The sequence below is a fragment of the Oryx dammah genome, unplaced genomic scaffold (genome assembly GCF_014754425.2).
Source record: "Oryx dammah isolate SB20612 unplaced genomic scaffold, SCBI_Odam_1.1 HiC_scaffold_11, whole genome shotgun sequence".
NCBI classification, from domain to species: Eukaryota; Metazoa; Chordata; class Mammalia; order Artiodactyla; family Bovidae; genus Oryx; species Oryx dammah.
The window spans coordinates 21,657,192-21,673,323 of record NW_024070195.1 but is presented as its reverse complement, the minus strand read 5'-3'; the positions used below and the strand labels follow the sequence as shown (position 1 = coordinate 21,673,323).

The 16,132-nt window shown below is 42.1% G+C and overlaps 1 protein-coding gene across 1 annotated transcript; it reads right to left on the bottom strand.

The window, feature by feature from the left end:
• Positions 1-6,285: 6,285 nt before the first annotated feature.
• ZKSCAN4 (zinc finger with KRAB and SCAN domains 4) lies at positions 6,286-14,786 on the bottom strand. Its single transcript, XM_040249976.1, has 5 exons — positions 14,220-14,786; positions 12,697-12,838; positions 11,411-11,493; positions 9,513-9,636; positions 6,286-8,234 (listed from the first exon to the last, which is right to left on the bottom strand). Exons 1-5 carry the CDS (start codon positions 14,640-14,642, stop codon positions 7,372-7,374), a joined length of 1,635 nt encoding a protein of 544 aa, XP_040105910.1. The 5' UTR covers positions 14,643-14,786; the 3' UTR covers positions 6,286-7,371.
• Positions 14,787-16,132: the final 1,346 nt, after the last annotated feature.

The window sequence follows — 16,132 nt, the reverse complement described above, 5'->3', positions numbered from 1 at the left end:
TGGTCCAACGCACGACTTCCGCTTGGTCCAACGCACGACTTCCGCTTCCGGCGGTTGCCAGGCGAAGATCTTAATCCGCGTGTGGGTTGTAAGGTCCCTTTTTAGGTGAGGCTGCTAGGAGGGCTCTTCTGGAGAGCAGATAAAGAGGGCGTGGCAGCGCTTGTTTTCAGGATTTACATTCCCCAAGTTGAGCCCCGTGGGAATATTTAGAAGAGGAATTCGCATCAGTGAATCCCTCTACTGTTCAAACACTCGTTCTTTACCTAGTTATTTGCCTTTAAGCATCTTGACACCATTCTCTTCTACCATTCTCACTCACTCTGGCTCTCTTTATCTTTACCCCTTGGTGAAGGTTCCCCACTTCTCCCACTCCTCTTGTTTACCTCTTAAGAAGGACCTCGTCCACTATTTTCATAGCAGAGATACGTTTTTTAATGACTACCAAGTCCCACTTGGAAGCAACCCCCAGAACTTATTTTAAAATAAAAATTTGAGCTTGGCCTGAGTTAAGTGAAGACTGGAGTTATGATTTGTCTTCTTAAATTCCCAGAAACACAGGGAGGCATCCAACTTAGTCCAGATTGTCTCTTTACCTAGATGATCTCTTCAGAAACTGTGGTTGAGAAACACGCTCTGCATACACTTTGTTTTCTCTCTAAAATGGCAAATATTTCATGCAAAAGATTGTTTCCCCCGATCTTAAAATGTGTATAGATACTATCTTCATTTTGGTTCTCTATAGTTAAGTTGACCTGCTCAATTAGCAGACTTGGAATGTGACAGGAAAGCTAAGACAGAACTTCAGTTCAGTAGCTCAGTCGTCTCCGACTCTTTGCGACCCCACGAATCATAGCACGCCAGGCCTCCCTGTCCATCACCAACTCCCGGAGTTCACTCAAACTCATGTCCATTGAGTCGGTGATGCCATACAGCCATCTCATCCTCTGTCATCCCCTTCTCCTCCTGTCCCCAACCCCTCCCAGCATCAGGGTCTTTTCCAATGAATCAACTCTTCGCATGAGGTGGCCAAAGTAGTTGGCCAAACTCCAAACTCTGCTGGAGTTTCAACTTCAGCATCAGTCCTTCCAATGAACACCCGGGACTGATCTCCTTTAGGATGGACTGGTTGGATCTCCTTGCAGTCCAAGGGACTCTCAAGAGTCTTCTCCAACACCACAGTTCAAAAGCATCAATTCTTTGGCGCTCAGCTTGCTTTATAGTCCAACTCTCACATCCATACATGACCACTGGACAAACCATAGCCTTGGCTAGACGGACCTTTGTTGGCAAAGTAATATCTCAGTTTTCAATATACTATCTATGTCAGTCATAAGTTTCCTTCCAAGGAGTAAGCATCTTTTAATTCATGGCTGCAGTCACCATCTGCAGTGATTTTGGAGCCCCCCCCCCCAAAATAAAGTCTGACACTGTTTCCACTGTTTCCCCATCTATTTCCCTTGAAGTGATGGGACCAGATGCCATGATCTTCATTTTCTGAATGTTGAGCTTTAAGCCAACTTTTTCATTTTCATCAAGAGGCTTTTTAGTTCCTCTTCACTTTCTGCCATAAGGGTGGTGTCATCTGCATATCTGAGGTTATTGATATTTCTCCCGGCAATCTTGATTCCAGCTTGTGCTTCTTCCAGCCCAGTGTTTCTCATGATGTACTCTGCATAGGAGTTTAATAAGTAGGGTGACAATATACAGCCTTGATGTACTCCTTTTCCTATTTGGAACCAGTCTGTTGTTCCATGTCCAGTTCTAACTGTTGCTTCCTGACCTGCATATAGGTTTCTCAAGAGGCGGGTCAGGTGGTCTGGTATTCCCATCTCTTTCAGAATTGTCCACACTTTATTGTGACCCACACAGTCAAAGGCTTTGGCATGGTCAATAAAGCAGAAATAGATGTTTTTCTGGAACTCACTTGGTTTTCCATGATCCAGCGGATGTTGGCAATTTGATCTCTTGTTCCTCTGCCTTTTCTAAAACCAGCTTGAACATCTGGAAGTTCATGGTTCATGTATTGCTGAAGCCTGGCTTGGAGAATTTTGAGCATTACTTTACTAGCGTGTGAGATGAGTCCAATTGTGCGGTAGTTTGAGCATTCTTTGGCATTGCCTTTCTTTGGGATTGGAATGAAAACTACCTTTTCCAGTCCTGTGGCCATTGCTGATAGAACTTAGCAATGGTGTTTTCCTGATGCTAGGGTCAACGAATAAAATGGAGAAATTAAACATAACCAAGTTAGGTCATTTGATCCAAGTAGAATTTTAGTAATGTGATTTTAGGGAATAAGGACTGGCATGGTGCTCTGCCATAAAATATGCTTCCTTCAGTTCAGTCGCTCAGTTGTGTCCAACTCTTTGTGACCCCATGGACTGCAGCATGCAAGGCTTCCTTGTCCTTCACCAACTCCTGGAGCTTGCTCAAACTCATGTCCATCAATTCCATGATGCTATCCAGCCATCTCATTCTCTGTCATCCCCTTCTCCTCCCACCTTCAATCATTCCCAGCATCAGGGTCTTTTCCAAGGATTTAGTTCTTTGCATCAGGTGGCCAAAGTACTGGAGTTTCAGCTTCAGCATCCGTCCCTTCCAATGAATATTCAGGACTGATTTCCTTTAGGATTAACTGGTTTGATTTCCTTGCAGTCCAAGGGACTCTATGCTTCCTTAGAAACTGGCAAATAGGAGGGAGTATTATAAATGAATGGTCACATGTATTTCACCATACATATCACAATGGATAAGGTAACTTTTATAGATTATCTGTAAGCAAATATGTCTCAGCCTTACACCAGTCCAGGCTTCCCTTGTGGTTCAGCTGGTAAAGAATCCATCCACAATGTGGGAGACTTGGGTTGGATCCCTGGGGTTGGGAAGATCCCCTGGAGAAGGGAAAGGCCACCCACTCCAGTATTCTGGCCTGGAGAATTCCATGGACCGTATAGTCCATGGGGTCGCAAAGAGTCGGACAGGAATGAGTAACTTTCACTTTCACCACACCAGTCCTATACCCTGAACTGTAGTGCATCAGAAAGGCTACAAATTCCATTTCCCAGACTCCCAATGCTGATGGGCAGAATTGGAGAACAGAGGGAAGGAAATGGTTCAAAGTTTTAACACTTTAGTTAATACCTGAAAGTATAATTATTTTCTAACAGTCTGGAAATTATGCAGTGTTTTAGCTGATTAAGAATTCACTGAGACAAAAGGAATAATCACATGATTTATTATTTTATACAAATAAGTTACATTAGGATTGCTCAGATTTTTTTTTAGACCCTCAAAAATTTGAAGTAGCTTAGAAATTAGAATAAAAACAGGAATTTGGAAAGTTGTGCATAGGCTTTTGGATGACAACTCAATTCCTAATAAACAAAATACATGGAACAGGCAAGAATATATCATAATGTTCAGTCATTAATTGGGAAAAGAGACCAGGAATGCTTGCTGTGCTGAAATTCCAAGGTCTCAGTTGATGCAGTAAACAAATAGATAAAGTGAGAAATGTGAGTATACACAGAAATAAAAGGATATTTCTAAAAATAATATGCTAACAAAAAAATTCACAGGAAAATAATCATCCCCAAGTATTTCTGTAGTAGCAACTTCACTTGAAACATTCAAAATAGGTACCACATCTACAGAGCTGACTGAAAAAAAGTTTCCTCATTTGAATCCATCAGACTCAATTTTAACTATCATGAGGAATAACAAAAGACAGACTAAAAAGTGTGTTTAGAGAAATGTAGGTAAATTAAGTTTACCGAGTGGTTAAAGTTTTCATATGAATAACTGAGATGCAACCACACAGATGACTTGGGACATCATTACAAGATAAGATCAACACTGTTATATACTAGTGTTTTTAGACAGCCTTTACTATTAAACAATTGTCATTCCAATATATAGAGGTTTCAGCTAACAGAGCATTTAATCTCCATTTCTCTGTCAATGTTAATATTTTCAGATTATTTACCCAGCACTTCTTTTTTGTAGGATAGATCCTCACAATTCTGTGAGGTAAGCTGGCACTCTATTTATTTTTTCCTTTAAAGAAGGCAGAGAAACAGAATCTTTTGTAGGATTACACACATATTTACCAAAATTAAGACCACGTCTAGGGGACTTCACTGGTGGTCCGGTGGCTAAGATGCCAAGCTCCCGATGCAGGGGGCCCAGCTTTAATCCCTGGTCAGGGAACAAGATCCCACATGCCACAACTAAGACTTGGTCCAGCCAAGTAAATCCATTTAAAAAATAAGAACATATCTAGGAGGGCTATTCATAAATCTTTTTTCATTGTAACTACTCATTTTACCCAAGTTAAAAAAAATTAGTTATAATTAGTTACTTATTTATGAAATGGAAGGAAAAACAAAATGGTAGATTTCAGCATTGCTTCAGTTGGAGAAATGAATGGCCAGCTGACACTAAAATTCCTAGAAACAACTTTTAAAAACATGAAAAGTGATATTTTATTTCACTTTATATACTGACTATATCTTAACTACGTAGCTTCTTTTACTGGGTCTAATTTTCATCTGAAAATAATTTTTTGACCATCCTTTTAAATAGGCTAGAGTTAAAACCCATTTTATAATTCACTTACTTATAAACACACACCTGTTATATATGAAAGTGGGGTGTCCAAAGCCTATCAGAAAAATAATTTTTTAATCTGAAATCATACAATAGTGCCAGACAGCTTCCTAAATATTTTTATCATAAAAATGTCAGTGTTACTGAATAAAATTTCAACCCCTTGCTCTGGCACTGAAGGCCCTTACAATGCACTACTTCTTCAAACTTGCCTTAGTTACTAAATCTGATAACTCCTTTAGTCTCTGCAGCTAATATATCAGCCTGTCAATGTAATAAAAATAGCACACAGCAGAAGTAACATTTCTCTCCTCTGAACTTTCAGTATTCAGTTCATCATTCACAAGTCACTGATCAGGATATTGCCTTATTTAAAAAACATTTTTTTTTTTTTTTTTTGGGCTGTACTGCATGGCATGCAGGATCTTAAGTCCCCGACCAGGGATTGAACCCATGCACCTAGCAGTGGAAGCATGGAGTCCCAACTCGCAATGTCTTATTTTTATGTGCAAGTCTTATCAATGTTATTATACTGAAAGTCTAAGCCCAAGTATGTATGCATGTGTGTGTCTATGCTTTATCCCCTTCATTGTCAGGCACAGGAGGCACTGAAAATTATTTTTCTACAATCCTCCCCTCCTCCATGGAGATTTTAGCTTCAGAAGGAGCAGAAAGAGTGAAAGGAGGCACAGTGGTCCTTTGTTAATCTCAATAGATAATACTTATTGAGTAAGTGTATAATGCTTTCTGGTTTGTAAAAGGTTCTCACGTATATCTCTTCACATGACATAAGAAACAAATACCAAAAAAAAAAAAAACAGTGTTTAAGATCAGGGATATTAACAAACATTTAGGAAAAATAAAGGTAAGGAGAGAAGAGGAAATGGTAAGCTTTATGGAGGTACCCAAAATACAGTTAATATAAAAGGAAATTTTTACAGGCTTAAAAGGTTAACTGGAGAAAGTCTGCAGGTTCTTAGAAAACTAGTTTTAAATTATACTCCAATGAGGGAATAATGAAGGCAATGAAAGACTCAAGGGAAGTGATACTGGGAGAGGCCTACAGTTTACAAAGTCTCTAGTCAGCCTGGGGTTCTTCAGAGCAGGAATCCAGCAAGGGACTGGAGAACAGAAAACGTTCTGCTGGTGACTGAACAAAACTGGTCCAGGATTTCATCAAAGCAGAATCCATTCTTGGCATAATCTGGTAAAGCTGGAAGCTGGGGAGAGGGCACTCGCACCTATGAAGATGGTATTGGTCTTTGAAGAGCTTCACAGAAGGTGATCTGAGTGAAAACAGGAGATACCAAGAAATTCTTATTGACAGTCTTGACTTCACAGGTTGATAATTTGGACGTTGTGGAATCATTTCTGTCAGATCCCAGGACTCCCAATGTGTTTCCAAAAAGATACATTTTTCTCCGACCACCCATATTCAGGTCTCTATTATCGTTGGCTGCCTCTGACCCAGTCTTCCTCTCCTCAACCACAGGGCAGTTTTAAAAACATGAATGATACTTGTTATAAATATCTGGTGTGAATCCTCTAGCCTGGAAGAAGTTTAAGCCTAGCTGGCATAAGCCTTGATGCATCATGGGCTCTAAGTTGGGAGAGAGGGATATCAATGGTGTCTTGGCACTTGGTTAGGTCCAAGATAACCAAAAAGTGAGAAACAAGCTGTTGAGCATCATAGGATTTATATCAAGATACATCACCATTTTGATCTGACTTGATCAATTGTTTTTTATTTACCTGAATGTGAAAGGTTTTCCCTAAAGAATAGCACAATTAATATGAACTAATGTCGTTAATGCTGACTACAGACTGAAGTTGTTTGGATGCAACAGTCTCACAATGTCTTAATGATAAAGAAGCTGTTTAAGGCATTCTTACTGTAACTCCTATGCTGGTGAAGAAATATGGATTCCTCTACCTCAACTCTCAGATGGTAAAGAATCTGCCGGCAATACAGGAGACCCAGGTTTGATCCCTTGGTTGGCAAGATCCCCTGGAGAAGGGAATGGCAACCCACTCCAGTATTCTTGCCTGGAGAATCCCTTGGGCAGAGGAGCCTGGCGGGCTACAGTCCATGGTGTCGCAAAGAGTTGGACATGACTGAGCGACTAACACACACACACACTACCCCAACTCTGACAATCTTATGTACTTGGCAATAAATAGACTAGCTTGACCCAGAATCTAGACCCTCAGAGAATTAGACAAGCACAAGTGGCCTTAAAAAGTCATCAGCAATGCAGACATTAGATTTTCAGAGCTATGAAGGTCGTTTCACTGGTATATTTAATAAATGTTTATAGCACCTGTATACAAGGCACAGTGGGGTGGGGATAAGACATCACTGATCCAACCAACAGGTGAGGGATTAATTATATGCAAAATGAACAGTCAGAACACCAGCCACCCAAATCAGAGAGCCATCCACCCAGAGACATCATAAAATGCTGGCTGAGAGTGATTAATTAGACAGCCTGGAAGCCCATTTAAGTCTAAAAGGTGAGAACTATTTCAGGTCCAACCTCTTCCAGACAATGCTCCCATAGCTTCCTATCAAACAAGTGTTTTTTTTTTTTTCCAATCACCTTCTAGGTTGTAGAAGATAATTCATCTCAGACTCTGTTTTCTAACAAACACCTGATGATATGTGGTGGGAAATAAATCTCAGCTGAGTTTTCTAGTCAGCAAGGGTTCCAGGGTGGCTTCAGTTCAATGAGGAAGGAACATCAATTCTGGCATGTAAGACATGGGTCACAGAGATAGAATTTTTTTCCCAACATGGCTTCTCTGATGTTGAATAAGGTATGAAGTTCGCGTGAAGCCTTTTCCACATGTATCACACTGAAAGGGTTTCTCACCCGTGTGGATTTTTTGATGCTCAATAAGGCTTCTATTCCTAGTGAAACTTCTCTCACACTCATTACATTTATAAGACATAGGAGCCTCAACATTTTCCCACTGGCTTTCCTTCCGTCCCTGACTCTCCCAGGTCTGTCCAGGGTCAGGATTCTGAAGGTTTTTATTGCCGTGGATCCTCTGATGTCTCAGAAGATGTGAATTCCGCCTAAAGGCTTTACCACACATGTTGCACTGGTAGGGCTTCTCCCCGGTATGGATTTTGTGATGTTCAAGGAGGCTGCAGCTCTGGCTAAATGTTTTCCCACAGTCATCACACTCGTAGGGCTTCTCCCCAGTGTGAGTTCTCTGGTGTTTGATAAGGTTTGAACTGTGACTGAAGACCTTGCCACATTCTTCACATTCATATGGCTTCTCACCAGTGTGAACTCTCTGATGAATGACAAGAGCAGAGCTTCCGATGAAGGTCTTGCCACAGTCCTCACATTCATAGGGTTTCTCCCCAGTGTGGATTCTCCTGTGCTTAGTCAGGCCTGAACTCTGAGCAAAAGTCTTTCCACATTCATGGCAATAGTGCCGCCTGTTTCCTGCGGCAGTTTTCTGCTTTCTTTGTAACCTGCCCTCCTGTTCACCAGCTTCTGCACAAGCAGGAATCTGGCCAGTGGCTTCACCCAGGTGGCGTGGTATCTGCCCAGGCTCCTGTGTTGGATGATCCTCATCTGGAGGCAGCTCTCTGATCTTCGGTTGCACCACACCACCTGAACAACAAACGGCCAGCAACTGTCAGTTATGTCCTGCCACAGAGGAAAGCTTTGTGATGAGTCCCAGGGAGGCAAGAATTACAGAGGTCTGTATATGGCAAGGATGAGGATGTAAGTACTAGAATACAGATGGGAATAAAGGAGGAGAACAGGGATGCTGGGGGGGAGGGAGACCTGATAATGAGAATGGGGCTGCTGGAAGAAGGGTACAACCTGGGAAAGGAGAGACTGGAGGGAAGGTGGTGAGAAATACTGAAGACTGTGCTGGGGATACACACAGAGGCTCTAAATTCTGTAAAGTAAGAAGAGCCATGAAAGTAAGGCAGGGCCATGTGCTTGGGATTAAACACTAAAAGGGCTGAGCAGAGGGTGAGTAAACAAGGCAAGTAAAAGAATTTCTGAAATGTTCTGTGAGAAACAGGGAAAGCAGGAACTCAGAATTCAATGACCACTGAAAGGTATGGTCATTTCTGGCTGGAACCCAGGCAGAGGCAGGGTCCACCAAGTAAAACTGGCATCAGTGCTGGGAGATCTGAGTTGGAGCACCTACTGTGCTGCTAATGAGCTGTGTGAACTCAGACAAGCCAGGCAATCTTGTGTGTCTCTGCACCGCATCCTCATCTCTAAAGCCAGGCTCTGCAGTCAGTCTCTAGATCACTTCTAGCTCTCGCCCTATGGTTCCATGGTCCATTTCCTGAAGAGACCCCTCAGCTCTCCTCTCCTGTCAGGGCTAGCAACAGGAAGGGAAGGGGAAGAAATCAGCATTTACTGAGCATCTACTATGAGCTAGATCTAAACTAGAGGCTGTACCTACTTCATCCCACCTAAACTGACCAGAACACTGGCAGTACAGATAAAAAAGCAAGGCTCATGGACTTCCCTAGTGGTTCAGTGGCTAACGCCCCGTGCTCCCAAAGCTGGGGGCCTGGGTTGAGTCTCTGGTCAGGGAACTAGATCCCACATGCTCTAAGAGTTCCCATGCTGCAACTAAAGACTTCACATGCTGCAACTAAGGATCCCACATGCCACAACAAAGACTGGGCACAGCCAAATATTAATAGATAAATATATATATATATATATATATTTTTTTTTTAGAAAAAGCAAGACTCAGAAGGATTAATAAACTAGTCACATAGCCAGTTAGTAGTTGGGATTCAGATATGGCGGTTCTAATGCTAAACATAATTCAAATAGCTTCTAATAGCCTAGTAGATGCTAATATACAAAGGAAGCCAGGAAATCTTAGAAGAAATCAATGCCCATCAGTCTTACCCAAGGAGGTCAGGCTGCCACGGTTCTCCTGCCTTTTATCTCCATACAAGTTCACCTGAGATGAATCCAGCTGTGTCCATCCAGGGGAAACAGTCAGTGCCACATCTTCCATTTTAAATGGCCCCTAAAACAACAGGTAATCCCACTTAGTTCCACTTGCCCAAAATCACTCCCCAAGCAGTCATAATGAGTACAAGTCAGTCAAACAGAGAAAGACAAACATCATATAATGTTGCTTATATGTGGAATCTAAAAAAAGGGTACAAATGAACTTATCAGAAACAGAATTATAGATATAGAAAACAAACTTACAGTTATTCGGGGATAAGAGGTAGGAAAGGATAAATTGGAAGATTGGGATTGACATATACATCTGCTGCTGCTGCTGCTAAGTCACTTCAGTCGTGTTCGACTCTGTGCGACTCCATAGACGGCAGCCCACCAGGCTCCCCCGTCCCTGGGATTCTCCAGGCAAGAACACTGGAGTGAGTTGCCATTTCCTTCTCCAATGCATGAAAGTGAAAAGTGAAAGTGAAGTCGCTCAGTCATGTCTGACTCCTAGCGACCCCATGGACTGCAGCCCACCAGGCTCCTCTGTCCATGGGATTTTCCAGGCAAGAGTACTGGAGGGGGTTGCCATTGCTTCTTCAACATATACATACTACTACATATAAAATAGATAAGTAGTAAGGACCTACTTTATAGCATAGGGAACTCTACTCAATACTCTGTAATGGCTTATATGGGAAAAGAATCTAAAAAGAGTGGATAGGGATTTCCTTGATGGTCCAGTGGTTGAGACTCTCCACTTCCACTGCAGGGGGATACAGGTTTGACCCCTGATCAGAGAACTAAGGTCCCATATGCTGTGTGGTGCAGCCAAATTATAAATTAATTTTTAAAAAAGAGTGGATATATGTATATGTATAACTGATTCACTTTGCTATATACCTGAAACTAACATATTATAAATCAACTATGCTCCAGTAAAAATTAAAAAAAAAAAAACAAAAACTAGGTACATGTAATGAAGGAATGTTCCCTTTACATGGGCTATTTATAAAAAAACAAGTATGGTACACTTATGCCTATTTAACCCTGTCTCTAATAATATCTTCATCAAAAAAAATAATAACCATTAAAGGAAAGAAATACACACATTACAATAAGTACTTTCACATAAATATCTAAAAAGTCCAGAAAGTGAAAGGTTTGGAAAATAAGGACCAATGCAGTGAAAGGAGTGGAACCATACCCAAATTTTTCAAAATATATGTGATGTGCTTTGGCAAACCAGGGATGGGGGCTTATTTATAGCAATGATTTTAAAATACAACAAAATCAAGGTCTGAGGTGAGGGAAAATAGATTCTACAGAGCCTCAAATACTGAGGTCTTCAAGCAGGACATGAAAGACCGGGTAAGAAATTAAAATTCAGGTTAAGCAAATGCTGTTCAGTATCTTGGACTAAAAGCACACACCTTCTGTGTTCCTTTAGGTCCCTAGGGGACAGAGCATGACTTTATATTCCTCACTAGCAGCACAGTTTTTGATACTTAAAAAAAAAAAAAATTACCATCACAACAAAATCTTCAGTTTGCATTTGCTAAATTTCCCTTGAAGAAGAAAATCTTGGTGATGAAAGAGTTGACCAAACAGATGGGGTAGGAAGAACTGAGAAGCACAGACATTCCCTCAGCTAGGAGTGAAACAGAAAAATCCTCTTAAGTGAACACCAAAATAATGACATATGGCAATCTTGGAATAGATGAGAAAACTCAAACTCCAGATGCATATAGGATGAGGGTGGAGGAGGAGTGGGGAGAAAGAGATCTACTGGGGAGCCCATCAGTAGTGAAGGGTGCTGGGTGCAGGGAGGGAGAGGGGCTCCAGCTCACCTGGGAACCTGGGGCGAACCTGGTGGCTATCACGGCATCTTCTCTGTAGCGCCCCCCAGGGGCAAGCCTTGGAACCTGAAGAACTGAGAAGGAAAGCACTCTGGATGAGATCTACCCTGACATTTAGCCTTTCTGCCCGGTGGAATCCAGGTTCAAAAACTGCATAGATAAATTGCCACAAAGAAGTTTATACAACATGTGTGCCTTTCCAAAATTCCTGATCCTGGCCAGCTCAAATCCTTAGACCTAAAGAGATGCAGTATGCTCCACAGAGGCACAAAATTGATGGGCAGATCCTTGGTAAGAAAAGGAAGCAGCATAAAGGCAAAACAAAGCATTCCATCTAAAGGGTCTTTCATCTTGAACATTCTGGAAAGAATGGATAAGAGTATATTTGTTCTTGCTAAAATTTATTTAGAAGCTTAGAGTGCTTTTTTCTTTAGTTCTATTATAAAAAGACTAAGAAGAGTCAGATTAGGCTGAGCCCAGAAAGAAGGAAATAGGAATCTGCTTATATAGAACTTGCTCAGATTCAAGAGAAGTAAAGGGGAACTTCAGGTTTTCTTATAAAAGGTGAAATTGGCAGGAGGCAGACAATAGGTAAGGCTAGGATCTCTTTTGAGAAATAAAGATTTCATGTTGGCTGGCATATCCCAGTGTTATTTGTCTTGGAAATCTGCCCAAATGTTCACAGCACATGGGGAACACTCAGGAAAATATAGCAGTTTCCTACTGAGTGATTTTTCACCCCATTCTAGTGACAGGTTTTGAAGATTTACACTCTTTGATTTGCACAAGTCCTACAATTCTGGAATATTCTGACAGGCTGTACACATTCTGTCTTATGTTCCTCATAGCACTCATCAATATCTGAAAGTGTATTATTAATTTATTTGCTATTCTCCTTACTGGAATGTAAGCTCCACTGGAGGAAAAAATCTATGCTATGGACCAGGCTATTCCTGATATGCACAACACTAACACTGGCTACCACATAGGGAACCTCCAGAAATATATGTTGAATGAATGGAGATAACTGTGTTGCTAACAAAAAATCAACTCTTTCCAAACACCAATTTTAATAAAGTCTTATTTATCATGTCCAAGTTTGGTTAGGAAAGCTTTCCACTATTGTTTGAAACTTCCCTGCTAGTCTCAGTCTCAAAGAGAAGTAGATCTGATATGGGCATATAAAGCACTTATCTACAGATCTGTCCTTCAGGGGATCCTTAAGTGAAACTGGGTGAAGTCTGTAGAATTCATACTGCCCAGAAGATAACACTCACCTTTGTCTGGACTGGATCCCAGAGATTCAGGCTTGAGCAGAGCCTTCACTGGCTGGAATTGGATATTTTGTGGCCTCTGAATGGGTGTCAACACTGCCATCTTGCAACAGAGCAGTTCTTGCCCCTGGCCACCACCTGGGACCTAAAAGTCATTCATTTATTTATACAGACACTTCTATCACATTCTCTATGTGCTAGTACTTTCTATTTCCCAGTACTTTCTATTTCCTTTCTATTCATTATTTCTAAGAGCTTTATGAATATTAACTTAATGCAGATAGCAACAACCTCAGCTAGGTACTTTTATTATCTGCATTCTTGTAATGGTGAAACTGAGGCACAGTGTTAAAGCAACTTGCCCAAGGTCACCCAGCTTAGGCAGAATGACTCCAGAGTCCATGTTCTTTAGCATTACTCTGTGCTCCCTCATTCTTTATATTTGTGATTTTGTGAAAACTCTTTGAGAACTGGTGCTAAGTTCTCAGAGAACACTAATATGTTTTCTTATCCTAAAAAAAAAAGGATGATAATTTCTAGCTTGCGGGGCTTTGCAAACCAGCAAGTAAGATCTCAGTGTGTGAAATCATCTAACACAGGGCCTAGTGATGGTATGTCCTCATTAAATGCAGGTTTCCTTCCAGACATTTGTAATTAATGGTTTTCAAGCCACTGTCACAATCTCTGTCACTGCTTATGTGCAGCTTAGAATCTCCCACAACAACTATAAGAAATGAAAAGCCTGAAGCTGAAACTTGAAGTGATTCTTCTCTTATTACAGGGCTAAGAGGCACTAATGCCTACTCAAGAATCGTGGTCTCTGGGTCACCAATTAGAAGCCTTTGGTCTGGTTATGTACATGCTGAAAGGAACACACAAGAATACAAGATAAGACTAAGTTCCCAGGGGAACTTAGTCTTTTACAATATTCAGGAAGATGTAAATAAATATGAACCCAGGGGTTTCTAACTTGTGGTCCACAGATTCCCTACTAAGTATTCCATGAATATGAATAGGAAAAATTATTTTTACTAGACTCTAAGGAAAATTCATTATTTCCTTCAATCATGAGTGGAAGCAACAAACCAAGGTGTTACAGACAGTACAAAAGACTGTCACCAATTGAAACTGGAGGTGTTTTCACATCACATTACAACCAGGTAAATGTTATCAAAGATATTCACCATCACTTTGAAATTATACTAGAGTTATTAGGCCTGTCCCTCGATCTCACTATTTAGTGCATTAATTTTTAAAAGCGCATATATAACTTTACCATACATTTACTGTTTTGCTAACTGTATTTCAATATAATTGAGTTGCTTTTAATTCTTTATATTTTACTTCAGGTATTTAATAAATACTATTATGTGAAGGAGTCCAGAGACTTCACCTTACTGTCAAAGAGGTTTATAGTACCAAAAGAGACAGAGAATTTCTGGATCTTAAAGAAAAGCCCCTCACTCTTATCTTGAGATTTCAGGAAGAAGCCGACCATAGCTTGCAAGACACTAAACCTGTTCTACCTGCGGCATCGGCCCATCCGGCTGCCTCTCCAGATACTCCAAGAGCGCCACCACCTCCTCCCCGCTCTCCGGATGCTGCTCCCGCACCCAGCTCTGCAGGTCCGTCGGCAGGATGGTCAGGAACTGCTCCAGCACCAACAGCTCCAGCATCTGCTCCTTGCTCTGCGTCTCAGGCCGCAGCCACAGTCGGCAGAGCTCCCGAAGTCGGCTCAGCGCCTCGCGGGGCCCCTCAGCCTCCGGGTAGCGGAAGCCTCGGAAGCGCTGGCGGGAGTGCTCGGGGCTCGGAGCCGGGCTGCCTGGGGCGCGCCCCTCTGCAGCCAAGACGGAGGCATCCTCTTTTTCCACCTTCACGGTCAGGATCCCCGTTCGGTCCTCTGCAGACTGGGCGTCCAAAGCTGCGCTTTCCTTCGATTCCCTAGCCATCGTGGACCAAGGCAGTACTTGAGCCTCACTCTACCTGGGAGCTATATGTCTTCGGAAAATTCTTGAAAGGTGGGAAATCACTATAGGACCGTAAAACTGCAGCGGTCGCCTTCCGCGTGTCCAGGGGCGAGGACACACCTGGGGAGCAGCCGAGCCTCTGCAGCGTCCTCCTCTGCACCCCACCCTGAATCCCACAATAAGTATCCCCAAAGATGTCTTGGGGCAATGAACAGCCTCCAGATGCTGGAGAAAAATTGAGACTGGGGGGCACAGGAAGCCCAAGTGGGAATCAATACCACTTCCCGGGCCCTCTAGGAAGAGCCTCTCGGTGGTTGTCCCCGAGTTAACCCATTAGCAACCATGCCCTTACCTCCAAGTGAAGCAGTTAGGGGAGGAGAAAGAAAGTATGACAGGCTCTGAATCCTAAGAAATAAGACTAGACCTTTCGATCTTGTAAGGATGCTGTTGTGGCCTATACCATGCTCTGATGTAAGCTTGACTAAAGAGCTGGCATAAAACTGTCACTAAAGTTCAGTAAAAAGCAGGGTTTTCTCAGAGCTCCAGGCAGGAGGACACTCCCTTTCTCTCAGAAACATCAAAGAAGCAGAACACAGCACCAAGCGCTTGCTGGAAGAAGCAGTGGCTGCCCCTGGCTGCTGCCCCACTCCAGTTACTCTCTTTCCTCCCCTTCATGGCTAAACTATTAAACTTGAAAGGAAGCCCTCCTATCTCTGACTCTAGTTCTCAATTTCCATTCATCCATAACACACTGTAGGTGGCAAACTGCCAGCAAAGCCATTGAGATTGCTCCTGCAAAAGTAACTAAAGTTTCCACTCCCCCTCCTCTTCTGCACATAACAGTTATCCCTTTCTATTTTCCATGGCTTCTTTTCAGGCAAGCAGGTTTTCAGGCTTCCCACTTCCAGAAACTCTCTAGTCCTGTTATCTCCTTTCTTTGCTCTAGTTTCTTGCTAGCCCACATTTACCATCTGGCATAATAGTTAGATCTCCAGATTCTCAAGCCAAGTTATTTGAGTAATCCTGGCTTTACCACATACTAACTGGGTGACTTTGGTAAATTATTTCAGCTTTCTGTGCCTGACTTTCCCAATCTATAAATGGGGATAGTAACAGTAGATAGTGATGGAAGAAAATTTCACCTATTGAGGCATGGGGAAGTTACTCTGACTTACAAGACGTACATCTGCTTTAACCATTAAAAAAAAATGTATTCACCTTATTGTTCACAATGTCCGCTTTGAAGATAGAGATAAATGCCCCCCATCTCCTATGAGGCCAATGTTATTTGTTCTGACAAGATATGAAACTGTGGTTCAGGCAGAGTTGGAACTGGGCAGGGGCGGGGGGATGCATTGTGGATATGGTTTCAGACACGTTCCTGCATCACCGAGAGCTTGAATTTTCTGAACTATATCAAACTCAAGGATACTACCAGCCATTCTCAAAACAATATCTGCTAATAGCTGCCA

Bases quoted from the DNA above. Each gene is read 5' to 3' on its own strand.
- ZKSCAN4 (XM_040249976.1), bottom strand. From the start codon at position 14,642: ATGGCTAGGGAATCGAAGGAAAGCGCAGCTTTGGACGCCCAGTCTGCA. The intron at 12,839-14,219 runs GTAGAACAGGTT...AATGACTTTTAG, and splicing joins CGGATGGGCCGATGCCGCAG to GTCCCAGGTGGTGGCCAGGG. The intron at 8,235-9,512 runs GTAAGACTGATG...TTTGTTGTTCAG, and splicing joins TGGCAGCCTGACCTCCTTGG to GTGGTGTGGTGCAACCGAAG.